The 13,276-nt window shown below is 40.4% G+C and overlaps 1 protein-coding gene across 8 annotated transcripts in view; it reads right to left on the bottom strand.

The window, feature by feature from the left end:
* Positions 1-375: 375 nt before the first annotated feature.
* Positions 376-13,276, bottom strand: part of LOC106581644 (regulator of nonsense transcripts 3A) — a 35,081-nt gene continuing 22,180 nt past the window's right edge. For 2 of the 8 annotated variants that reach the window (XM_045704371.1, XM_045704370.1), the window contains exons 4-10: positions 11,389-11,499; positions 11,236-11,291; positions 10,972-11,130; positions 8,879-9,012; positions 6,057-6,360; positions 5,398-5,490; positions 376-1,465 (exon numbers count right to left, since the gene is read on the bottom strand). In XM_045704371.1, coding sequence (XP_045560327.1) covers positions 1,292-1,465; positions 5,398-5,490; positions 6,057-6,360; positions 8,879-9,012; positions 10,972-11,130; positions 11,236-11,291; positions 11,389-11,499 — 1,031 coding nt within the window. In that variant the 3' untranslated portion in view covers positions 376-1,291. Of the gene's footprint in view, positions 1,466-5,397; positions 5,491-6,043; positions 6,361-8,878; positions 9,013-10,971; positions 11,131-11,235; positions 11,292-11,388; positions 11,500-13,276 lie in introns of all 8 variants that reach the window. The other 6 variants (XM_045704369.1, XM_014163805.2, XM_014163799.2 and 3 more) reach the window with 6 other exon arrangements.

Here is a 13,276-nt window from a genome sequence, read left to right as displayed (position 1 = left end):
CCTGTTCTGACTACCAGCCTGCCTATCCCCTTGTACTGTTTTGGACTCAGACCTGGTTTCTGACCCCTGCCTGGCCTGACCTCGAGCCTGCCTATCCCCTGGTACTGTTTGGACTCTGACCTGGTTTATGAACTCTCGCCTGTCCCCGACCTGCCTTTGCCAACTCCCTTTGTTATAATAAATATCAGAGCTCTACCATCTGCCTCCTGTGTCTGCATTTGGGTCATGCCTTGTGCCCTTATACATAGAGCCATGACTACATGGAACTTTATTCCACATCAGGTAACTGATGCAAGCAGTAGAATCAGATTTAAAAAGAGATAAAAATACACCTTATGGAACAGCGGGGACAGTGAAGCAACACAAACATATGCACAGACACATGCATACACACACATGATAACATACTCACTATACACACACGTACAAATGGATTTTGTGTTGTAGATATGTGGTAGTGGAGTAGGGGCCTGAGGGCACACACTTAGTGTGTTGTGAAATCTGTTATGAATGTATTGTACTTTTTTATTGTATAGCTGCCTTAATTTTGCCGGACCCCAGGAAGAGTAGCTGCTTAATAGGGATCCATAATAAATGCAAATACAAATGATTGCGCTATTGTACCCAGGGGTGACACAACATGGGAATAACACACGAGCAAGAAACAAACAACTTCCTTTAGCTTTGGTCCTGTCCTGCTTGACAAAACACATTCTAATCGTGTCTAGAGAAACTTCTCTGTGATGTACAGAATACAACAAAGGAGAACAAGATGAAAAGTTTTCCATAATGTATTGGGAATGTTTGATCTTTGTTACTCTCCTACCCCAATCATGGGTGACCCAATCTTCAAATCCTTTTGAAATTATTTGTGCAAAGGTTTGACACAGAAGCGTCGGAAAGTTGAAATGATTTCAACGGCGAGTGCAGCTCCATCAACCCCAAAGCCTTGCGCATGCATGCCGTTTAGTAACACGCAAGCCTACAATCTGGCAGCCCAATAGAGAGCAATAGTAATGCCGTCTTTTTGTAGGCACTAACTCTGCCATGGCTTGTTGGTCAAAGCCTATGGGGAAGTTAATGTTTTTTTTTTGATAAACGGAAAAAATAAGTTCGGTGGTTAAAAACAGGCTTAGGAGATCTTATACGTTTTGTTCTATGAGACCATCTTCATCAGCTAACGTCACTTTTTGTGAATTTTGAAGCATTTATATAATCAAGCAGCACATAAAAGCTTCATAATTCATAGGCATAAATATTGTGAAAGGCTTATCAGAGCAGACAGACTGGACTACTCGTCTCCGCTCTTTTCCGAGCCCGTTTCCATGGCGACGGCCTTGTAGCAGCAGTCTGCCGCCGCGTGTTCTGGCAAGTGGCTCATGGGAAGCTCATAACCTTTCATCGCAGAGCTCACGCGCTTGCGATTGTGAGCACCTGGCTGGTAGAGCTGCATGGCAGGCCGGTCCTGTATGGAGAGAAAGAGGCAGAAACACAGGAGAGAGATCTAGGTCACAATAACAGCACAAACTCACTGTAACACAAAATGGCTGCTAAACTATACTATATTTTACTGGACACAGATTGACAAGTCCTGGACTAAAAAGCAATCAATGGAGATTCTACATTGCGCTTGCTTTTAATTCCAGAGGTCATATCCACAAAGCGTCTCAGAGTAGAATATTGGTCGTAAGTGCTGAGAATAGAGACAAGGTGTCTTGATAACAGAAAAATACAGCGAGTCAGTAAGATTATTTTGATATTTCTATTTAGCACATTTATTGGAAATGAAATACAGAAATACCTAATTTATATAAGTATTCACACCTCTGATGCAATACTTTGTAAAAGCACCTTTGGCAGTGTTTATAGCTGTGAGTCTGTCTGGGTAAGTCTCTAAGAGCTTTCTACACCTGGATTGTGCAACATTTGCCTATTAGTTTTTTCAAAATTCTTCAAGCTCTGTCAAATTGGTTGTTGATCATTGCTAGACAACAATTTCCAGGTCTTGCCATAGATTTTCAAGTAGATTTAAGTCAAAGCTGTAACTCAGCCACTCAGGAATATTCACTGTCCTCTTGATAAGCAACTCCAGTGTAGATTTTGCCTTGCCTACCTGGTTAAATAAAGGTAAAATAAAATTAAAAGATTTGGACTTGTGTTGTAGGTTATTGTCCTGCTGAAAGGTGAGTTCATCTCCCAGTGTCTCATGGAAAGTAGACTGAACCATGTTTTCCTATAGGATTTTGCCTGTGCTTAGCTCCATTCCGTTTCTCTTTTTTTATCCTGAAAAACTCCACAGTCCTTAACGATTACAAGCATACCCATAACATGATGCAGCCAACACTATGCTTGAAAATATGGAGAGTGGTACTCAGTAATGTATTGTATTGTATTTGCCCCAAACATAACACTTTGTATTCAGGACAGAAAGTAAACAGCTTTGCCATATTTCTTGCAGTACTTCAGTGCCTTATTGCAAACAGGATGTTTTGGAATATTTTTGTTCTGTACAGTCTTTTCATTCTGTCAATTAGGTTAGTATTGTGGAGTAACTACAATGTTGTTGATCCATCCACATTTTTCTCCTATCACAGCCATTAAACTTGGCAACTGTTTTATTGGCCTCATGGTGAAATCCCTGAGTGGTTAGGAAGGATGGCTGTATCTTTGTAATGACTGGGTGTATTCATACACCATCCAAAGTGTAATTAATAACTTCACCATGTTCAAAGGGATATTCAGTGTCTTTATTTTTTAAAATTTACCCATCGACCAATAGGTGCCCTACTTTGCAAGGCATTGGAAAACCTCCCTGGTCTTTGTGGTCTATGTTTGAATTTCACTTCTCAATTGACTGATCTTTGCAGATTATTGCATGTGTGGCGTACAGAGATGAGGTAGTCGTAAAAAAATTAAACACTATTATTGCACACAGAGTACAACGTATTATGTGACTCGTTAAGCACATTTTTAAATGTGAACTTATTTAGGCTTGCCATAACAAAGGGGTTGAATACTTATTGACTCAAGACATTTCATCTTTCCCTTTTTCATTGATTTGAGAGAAAAAAATATTGAAAAACAAAATTCTACTTTGACATTATGGGGTATTGTGTGTAATCCATTTCAAATTCAGGCTGTAATACAACAAAATGTGTAAAAATACATGGGGCGTGAATACTATCTGAAGGCACTGCATAACCACATAGGCAGATAAATAGTCACAGATTTTTCTTTTGATTATTCAATTACCCCACATCATGTTATTTCAAGTTATCCCTTTGGAGCGCAATAACACATTGTAAAAAATATGCCTAAATTGGTCATGCCTATAAGTTGAGCAATTTAAAGGCATCTAGGGCCTATGTTAATTAACTTTGATTGTGTTTAATAAAAATTATAGACCTTTCAAACGTTTTATGTAACATTATCAGCAAGTGATTTGATGCCAACTGTTCTGAAAGGGGGCAAAAAGAAAATGCAACCTGTCTCGGAGTTTACTGTAAGAGGCTGATGTTTTTTTGTGCCTGTTCTGTATAGTACAATATATTTATTTTAATCTTTGAGAATGGAACTGTCTACACTGAGTGTACAAAACATTAAGAACACCAGCTCTTTCCATGACAAAACTAACAAGGTGAATTCAGGTGAAAGATATGATCCCTTATTGATGTCACTTGTTAAATCCACTTCAATCAGTGTAGATGAAGGGGAGGAAACAGGTTAAAGAAGGATTTTTAAGCCTTGAGACAATTGAGAAATGGATTGTGTATGGGTGGTACCATTCAGAGGATGAATGGGCAAGACAAAAGAGTTACAGGGTATGGTAGTAGGTGCCAGGGGCACTGGCTTGTGTCAAGAACTGCAACGCTGCTGGGTTTTTCACACTCAACAGTTTCCGTGTGTATCAAGAATGGTCCACCACCCAAAGGACATCTGTGGGACGCATTGGAGTCAACATGGGCCAGCATCCCTGTGGACTGCTTTCGACACCTTGTATAGTCCATGACCTGATAAATTGAGGCTGTTCTGAGAGCAAAATGAGGGTGGGCGGTTCAACACAATATTAGGAAGGTGTTTTTAATGTTTTGTACACTCAGTGTATATTCATTTATCTTTATGTTGTTGAAAATGGAGCCTCCAAAAGATGCGGTGGGATGCCTTCACTTATTTCAGTAGTAAAGCAACTGGGTCATTCCACCAATTTAGTACCTTTGGGGTAGTGTAAAAGAAAAAAACATTTCAACATTTCCATAAAGAGCACACGTTCAACTTAATAAAAACATGTTTTACCATCTCAAGAAAAATACTATAGCAAGTGCTTATTAAGGGCCAAATAAAGTAACAGGGTTGATTGTAACAGGGTTAATTATTTAATCTTAAATCAGCCATAAGTCCCCTTATGACGGGGTAATGGCAGCTTGTTGTGTGCAACAGGGAGGGGCAATTGACTCAATGCAAGCTTCACAAAACAATTGAAATTTGTTAAAACATTTCTAGCCTGTCTTCCTATGCGTGTGTAACAGGGGTGATGTGTTTTGGTCGACCCACTCAGATTTCCACCACAAAACACTAGAAAATGGCCAAAAAGAGTAGAACCAGCTCACCTGCTTTTACACTATGATTCGACAATTATATGTTCAATGTTTCTATGGAATTGAAAAAAAATGTTTAAAGGAATAGTTTGGCCATATTAAAACAACAGTTCAGTTCACATAAAAGGGTTGACCTTAAAATGAGGGACATTTTGGGGTTAAGCGGGTTATAATGTTCCTAGAAGTAACAGGATGTACAGAGGGAAATGTCAGAATTTTGGCACTTTAGCAAGTCTTTATTCATATTAAAAATCTGATTTACTGAATTTTCCATATGGTTTTTATTAAAAGGAACTTCATTTAATATAACTGGCTTTTTAAAGTTAAAATTGGTGCACAATTTCTACTTAAAATGTCAAAGGGACGCAAAACACACTTTTTTTGTGGTACGATCTAACTATAGAAAGGCTACTAGTAAGACTAGCAGTCCATTGGCTAGTAACCTCACTCACTATAGAAAAACTAGGTGTACTAGCAGATTTTCAAATAGTATTTTTTTCTTCTTTATCTGCTCTTAATTGAGCTTGCCTGGTGCAATAGATTACTCCCAAAAGTGCAAACCCTGCTCATCTGGCACTCCAGGCAGGCTCAACCAAACACCAAAGGTATTTGAAAGGCAGCAAATACTATTTGAAACCAGATATACCATCTATGTAGAAAGGACCAAAGGGTAGAAGAGTACCTGTACATCTGTACTTTGGTGCACCCTCCCACTACCTTGTGTGCCCCTCCTCATCCCCCATGTAGAAAGGCTAGCTGTAGCTGTACCTTGGCTGGTGGTGGAAAGACTAGCTGACTATACCTTGTTTGGCAGAGCCCCTCCTATCTGGTGTGGCCCCTCTGTCTGGGACGTCCTTCTGTCCTGATAGGCTAACACAGACTGAGAAACACAGGCCTGGATCAATGGGGTTACATACAAATATGTCATATGTCAAGGTATTTATACATGCGAGTTTGTATGTATGTGTGTTTTAATATGTGTAGTGCACATGTACTGCAATTCTCACTGTTTTTAACACAATGTATGATGACCGTACCTTTGATCATCTTAAGCTTGTAAATCTATCATCTCGTGGACAATAAAGTTATATTGAAATATAAATGTCTCCACTGCACTGTAACAGTGTAGCACTGTCTGTTTGCACAGCTGATGAAAAACAAAATAGGGGGTACAAGCAGTGTGACAAGCAGCTGGAAATGTGTGTGGTGGGGTTGTATCGTAAAAAAACCCGGAATATATCACAACGTAAAACAACCTTTGTTTACTTGAAAATACTTCAATCAGTATAACGACAGGTTGAAATCCTCAAAGAATTCCAAAGGACTCAAACCTTGCAACAATACTTGTTACATTGTACTTACAAGAATAATTACACAATAATAAGGTGTAACCTACTTATATTATCGTTGTTCTTTAAATAAAAATCAACCACAAAATTACAACCTACCTCTCTTGCTCACCTTGTCGCTCACCTTGTTCCGGACGCGGTCCTTCCTGCTACCGCCAATGTCTTCTCTGACCTCCTTTCCCACCTTGTCGCACGTGTCGGGGCAGTAGGAGTAGGAGCTGTGGTATTGGCCATCTTTCTTTGCCCGGTCCTGGCAGTAGCCTTTACCCCACTTGGTATCCTCCTTGCACCGCATGGACTTGTCGAACTCGTAGTGGTGGCGCTGTCGTTTCCTCTCCTCGTCTCTTCCTCTGTGGTCTTTGTCTCTCTGCCTGCGGCCGTGCTCTCTCTGCTCCTTATCGCTCTCCATCTGACCCCTAGTGGCAGGAAAGGAAAGCACAGTTAGACTGGTTATGACTAGGGCTGTGGCGGTCATTACATTTTGTCAGCTGGTTATTGTCATGCAAAAGACTGAACTTAGCTGAATGAAACAGAAAGGATATTTTTCCCATTCCGGAGAAAGTGTGCATATGAAGTGGCTATGTTGAGCGTAAAAGTGGTCATTTGAAACAGGTCCTATACATTACATTTAGAGTTAGTTGGCAACTTTAGTTGTGAATGATACTTACCTTAAAATGTCTTAGAAATCAAAACATATATTTTTTGATTTTTTATTTCACCTTTATTTAACCAGGTAGGCTAGTTGAGAACAAGTTCTCATTTGCAACTGCGACCTGGCCAAGATAAAGCATAGCAATTCGACACATACAACAACACAGAGTTACACATGGAATAAACAAAACATACAGTCAATAATACAGTAGAACAAAAGAAAACAAAAAGTATATATACAGTGAGTGCAAATGAGGTAAGTTAAGGCAATAAATAGGCCGTGGTGGCGAAGTAATTACAATATAGCAATTAAACACTGGAATGGTAGATGTGCAGAAGATGAATGTGCAAGTAGAGATACTGGGGTGCAGAGGAGCAAGATAAATAAATAAATACAGTATGGGGATGAGGTAGATTGGATGGGCTATTTACAGATGGGCTATGTACAGGTGCAGTGATCTGTGAGCTGCTCTGACAGCTGGTGCTTAAAGCTAGTGAGGGAGATATGAGGTATGAGAGATATGGGGTGCATGATGCGACTATAGGCTATTGATGATTTGAGAAAGTCGGGAAAAAAAGCTTGCCCTCTGTTCCTTGCATCAGGTTGCACAGCTGTTCTCTCATCAAGTGATCATATTTTCACCCATCAGACTATTCTCAATTTAATCTTGTCTTTACTAATATGTCAAATTAGTCTCAATTTAGAATGGCCCATTGGGAGGGACAGGGGGGAAAAACACGTCATCCGCACTCGAATAGCGATTGGAGGCCGCGCGTTTTCCCGTGGTCCGTTTTTCAGTTATGCCGGATAGGCTACTTGGTTACTTCGGTTTTGTAGGGGAGCTATGCTTAATATGAGCAGCTGAGAAATAAATAGAACACTTATTTCACTCCACATATCAACCACTGTTTGAGGATCATTCTCTCGCTACACAACAGGCGATTTTCTGTATGCCATGGGCTCCAACTCTATTCCTGCAGCTACCCAATGCTTAATTTGGGAAACCAAATGAAATCTGTCGGTAACAATGATAGTAAGATGTTTTCACAACGAAACATATTTCACTAAACTGTTGTCATCCCCTCTGCACGCTTGAGAAAGGAAAAAAAGGAGAGAGAGGAGCAGATGGAAACGATTGGTGGTGAGATATTTTGTAGCTAAAGGTAACGTTAATATGTCAGCCTATTAATTATGAAAATATAAAAAATTCCCTATTACTAGGCTATTCAAAATCATATACAAATTTACCACAATTGTAAGCCACCCTGCACAATCAATTAACCAACAACATCACCTAGGGGTATACATTCTCTCCTAGACTCGTGGATATACATCTTGGAGTGTAGCATAAGGTAACCCAGTCCATCCAGTTTGCATAATAATACAGTCCAAACAAAGGCAATTACTCAAATGTGTTTCATTTTGGAGTAGGCCTATAGGCTAGACCAATTATGTACCAAAGACATTTGAAATCAGTTATGTTTTATGTTTTTCTGCCATGCATAATATGCAGTAGGCTATGTATTGTATAACAGCACAATCATTATTTTTATTCTGGGTTTTTTTTCTCGAGCTTGTCCTCGTAAGTCTATGCATATGCATAAGCTCTAATATGCATGTGGTTGTTTTTAATTAATCATCACCTTAGATGGCGTTGTCCATTTTGTTGTGTTAGGCTTTGAAACAACATCCACAATGACCGACCATGTCTTCCACTCAGTTTCAACCTGCTTTTGAACTTCTTTCTTCAAATGTATCATCACAGTGAGGTGAGTTTTGAAAGCATGATATTGTTTTGATGATACGTGTTATGTGATTTTCAATTGCATTTATGTCAGAGTGGTTAGAGGGACAATAGACCCCTGAGTACCAGGCCATTAGCGACCTAATGTTCGTTAGGGTACTACCAACACATGACCTGAGCGCATAAGAGGAGATTACCGTGACTCAACGGTCATGACTCATGACTGCCAGTGTGGCGGTAAAAGTTCAGCGCAACAGCCCTAGTTATGACACTGGAGGAGTGTGGTATCAGCTCATGACCAGGCCTTGGCTAGAAACATTGGTTTTGTCACATAAAGCTGTAAAGGCTCCAGGTTGGTCAAGGCCAAATGTGGCATCCACTGTGATAAGGATAGAAAACTCACAGTAAGGCATAGAAGAAATCTCGTCCTTTACCACTAGCTAACTCCAATTTGGGTTTCTCATAACTGAGAAAAACAAAGCATCAGAGACTGATATAAAACAAAAATACCATGAATAGTGCATTAAAAGCTCCTTACTGGTCCTTGGTTTCCTTTGACTTCATGTGTCCACTGGGTTTGTCCCACTTGGCCCTCTCTGTGTCCCCACTGTCTCCTTTGTCCTTGAGCCTGTCAGAGTCCACATCATCGTCCCGGTCACTCTTCTTCAGGAGCTGAGGCAAGCCCAAAACACACTTACTACCCAACAACTACCAACAGTTATTAACAAAACAGTCACTAACTATAAAATCTCGTCACAACCTTAACTCTGGGTACCGAGATTACAGTCTATCTGACTAATAGTTACGACTAACAAAATGTAGCTCACGAAGGGCTTCCTAAAAGCTTTAAAATTTGGTGAATGTGCATATACCACTCAAAATGGGACAAGTTTCAGAAAACGAGGTGTATGTCGCACGCCACTAGAGACCCATTTGAACATAATTTTTTTATTTTGATCTAAATATGTTTTTTGGCAGAAATGCCTTCTGGAACATGTGGACTTTCATGTGCCTTAATGACAAACGTGTATGCCATCTGTAAATACAAATACAATTGTTAAATTACGAGCTTAGTTGGTTTAGCCACATAACAAGGCAGCAACATTCCCGCTAGCCAAGGCAATGAGAAGGCTGGACATGCCGAGAGATGAGTAGGGATTGGTCTGCCATGTAGCCAGCTTCTGTCTATAACATGAGCTGGTCAGTATGTGTAGATAATCCTTTCTGACATGGCTTTTTTGAAAGATAACACATAATAGAACTACATACGTGTTGCAGTCCACATCTGGAGGACTGAGTTTTGAAATCAGTGGAATTAGAGTATGATAGCTAAGGAGATGGAGAAAATTCTGCCATTTGATTGTAAATATGCAGACGGAGTCAAAAAGAGAACACCTCTTTTACATCTTCAAACAATTTTAAAAATATATATATTTTTTATATATTTTCTTTCCCCTTTTTCTCCCCAATTTCATGGTATCCAATTTGTAGTTACAGACTTGTCTCGTCGCTGCAACTCCCGTACGGACTCGGGAGAGGTGAAGGTCGAGAGCCGTGGGTCCTCCGAAACACAACCCAACCAAGCCGCACTGCTTCTTGACACAATGCCCACTTAACCCGGAAGCCAGCCGCACCAATGTGTCGGAGGAAACGCGGTACACCTGGTGACCGTGTCAGCGTGCACTGCACCTGGCCCGCCACAGGAGTCGCTAGTGCGCGATGGAACTAGGACATCTGGCCAAACCCTCCCCTAACCCAGACGATGCTGTGCCAATTGTGCGCCGCCCCATGGGTCTCCCAGTCGTGGCCGGCTGCGACAGAGCCTGGACTCGAACCCAGAATCTCTAGTGGCACAGCCCGCACTGCCTTAGACCACTGCGCCACTCGATAGACGTAGATGGTAAATTCCCTCTGGCTTTCCACTCCGATTTCAGAACACTCTCGTCTGAGTGTGCCAGAGCACAGAATAACTGACGATTTGAGAACACTCAACACCCGTTGAATATGGAGTGTGTCAGCAAACCTTGGCAAAAAAGCGTATTTAAATTGTTGCCAACAGCACAGTTGCAGTCACTAACGCTCTGGATAACATAAAAAAGCATAACCAGCTCTGCAAGAATGAGAGTGAAATACTCTGAATTTACGAACGGACAATCTGGCAACGCTCTGAGTTTACGAACACCCAGAGCGCACTCTGAGCACACTCTGGCAACCCAGATAAAATTTACGACACACCCGTACTATAAACCAGCCTTCAGTCTTGAAATCTTTGGTTGTTTAGTATATGGCCTCATGTGAATCCTTAAAAGAGATGGGTGGGGCTAAAGGTTTAGAGGGTGTGAACGACGCTGAATGGGTGTAGACAAAGAAGAGCTCTCCACTAGGTGTACAAAACATTCAAGGGCCATTTTCTCAAAAGGGAGGTTACAAGTTTATCAACTTTCATAGCAGAATTACGTTAACCATTGTTCCTCAACTGTAGTGTATGATATACCATTTTCTAGCTGTGTCTCTGCTTTTATCCAATGTAAAAAAACACAATATCACATTTTGCTACATAAGACAGAATCGAACCGGTCGGTCACAAATGTTCTTTGATTTTAACTTTGTGTCAACAGAACCAGTGACCACCTTGATCTTGATCTCCTTCTCCGATAGTTTCTTCTGTTTATCCGCCTCCTTGCGTTTGCGTCTCTCCTCCTCCCTCCGTTTCCTCTTCTCCTCCTCCCTCTGCCGTTTCTTCTCCAGCTCCCTGCGTCGACGCTCCTCTCTCTTCTCCTCTCTTATCCTCTACAGAAAAATTGCATCTTATTGTGAGAGTTGATCTACATCTGGATAGGAGTCCACAAAGGGAAACGATAAATGCATTATTTTTAACTATTACATTACACTTACGTGCTTCTCAAGTTTCTTATTCTTGATGTACTCCAGAAGAGGTGTTGTTCTTTTGGCTGAAATTCAATCAGATATAATGTAAAGTCAGATTGATTGATTGCCTGACTTATTGGTTGATAGACAGACTAACTGACTGACTGATTGATCCAGTACCTATGAGTTTCTTTGTCTTGGCCTCTATCTCTCCCAGCAGGGTTTCAGGGTTGGCCATGGACTTCTCCTCATCACAGGAGTAGTTATCCAGAAACCGCCGGTACTCCGGGTCTGCAAGGGGGAGAAGGGTAAGGAAGAGTCAAGAAGAGGGAGGACGTCAATCAGTCACTTTGTTGAAAAAGGATGTAGTGGTAAAGAAAAAGGTGGGTAAAGATCGAGTGTTAAAGCTCAAGATGACAGGCGGTAACGTTATTGGGTGGGGACACGCTAATGGTAAATACGGTAATTTGACGTAATAGGTGCGTATCTCTATTCACAAAATAGAAAAGTATATTATTGGAATTTATCTACATTTATCCTTCACTGTATCCCAATTTGCCCAAGATAAAAATACAGATATTTCTGCGCATTTTTACATTGCTGAGTGCCAACTCCGCTGCTGCCTACGTAGCTGCTGTGCTCAGTGCTCCGCTGCCGCTCCCCCCTCCTTGATCATATTGTATACAAAACTGTTTTAACTATTGCATTCCCTCAGTAGGCTATTAACAGGGTGGGGGGGGGGGTAACGGATTACAGGTAATCTGTTACATGTAAGGGATTACAAAAAACTGTAACCGTAATCTGTTACGTTACCAGCAAAAAGACAGTAATCAGATTACATATATGTTTGAAAAACTAGATTTAAAAAATAAATAATAAATGTAACCTTTATTTAACTAGGAATGTCAGTTAAGAACAAATTCTTATTTGATTACTTTGAGGATTACTTTTAAATTCAGAAAGGATGTTTGCGAGAAAAAACATCTTCGACACTTCTCTGTTTTCTCAATAACATTCAAATCAGCATTGAAAAAAGACGCAAGTTCAAGTTTGTTCCACCTGAGTGAGTCTGACCACAAGTCAGAGACCACTTTGATGACACACCAAATGGGTTTGATGGAATGCGGGAAAAGAGCAGGAATAGGCTTTTGTTGGCTACAGTCCGATCTATGCCTTCCAATGGTGCAACTGCTGTCGGCATCCAAAGATTATCCAACTTGAATAAACGCTTGGAGGTGAGGATGACAGCAGTGGTGTAGTCTACAGCGATATGGATATCACTTATTATTGATATCTACATAGAGCATTGATGTGAATCACTTCTGCTGCTCTCTCATTTAGCTATTTGTGCCTTGTGGATTGTGGTTGTTGTGGATGGCTGTTCACAAATCTAAATGTGAATTTGAACCCAATAATGGTTGAATTCAAGAACTTTAAGCTGCCTATCAATCATTGTTTTTTAAACTAGAGGACAGCCAGTGAAAAATGCACTCTTGCAACAGCTGCTTTGTGCAGATCCCAGCCTATGGAATACAAGTGGGGCTTTAATTGCTCAATCTAATTCATGCTGATAAAAGAACAAATCTATAGGCCTAATGGACACATGCTCAAACTCGCACACTTTTAATAGACTTAAAAGGGGCAATCTGTAGTTGCTACATCCATTTTTGGACTTATATATATATATATATATACACACACACATCCATTGATTCTTGAAGAATATAACTTATAAATGCCTCATGAGCTTAGTTCAACTGCCACACTCCATGATATAAGCTTGTTTTTCTCCAATGTTTGTAAACATGTTAAATGTAAACAAACACTGTATAGCCTCATAACAAGGTTAAAACAATCATTTTGATATCATGAGATATGGTTACATTTCTCCACGCCCATCCCTCAGCTTTTTACCAAAACAGATGCGGGGCATCCCGTTTTGTTATTGTTTCATCTATGGATTTACCCTTTAAACAGCTGCATATTATCAAGGTATCAAAGTGTTACCAACAAAAAGGTTAAACAATAGGGCTACAGCAAATGCAGCATATGGCATTCATTTTTCACA

This window comes from Salmo salar, chromosome ssa21 (genome assembly GCF_905237065.1).
Source record: "Salmo salar chromosome ssa21, Ssal_v3.1, whole genome shotgun sequence".
In the NCBI taxonomy this organism is placed as follows: domain Eukaryota; kingdom Metazoa; phylum Chordata; class Actinopteri; order Salmoniformes; family Salmonidae; genus Salmo; species Salmo salar.
Note: the sequence above shows the minus strand (reverse complement) of the source record. Positions and strands in the feature narration are given on the sequence as shown.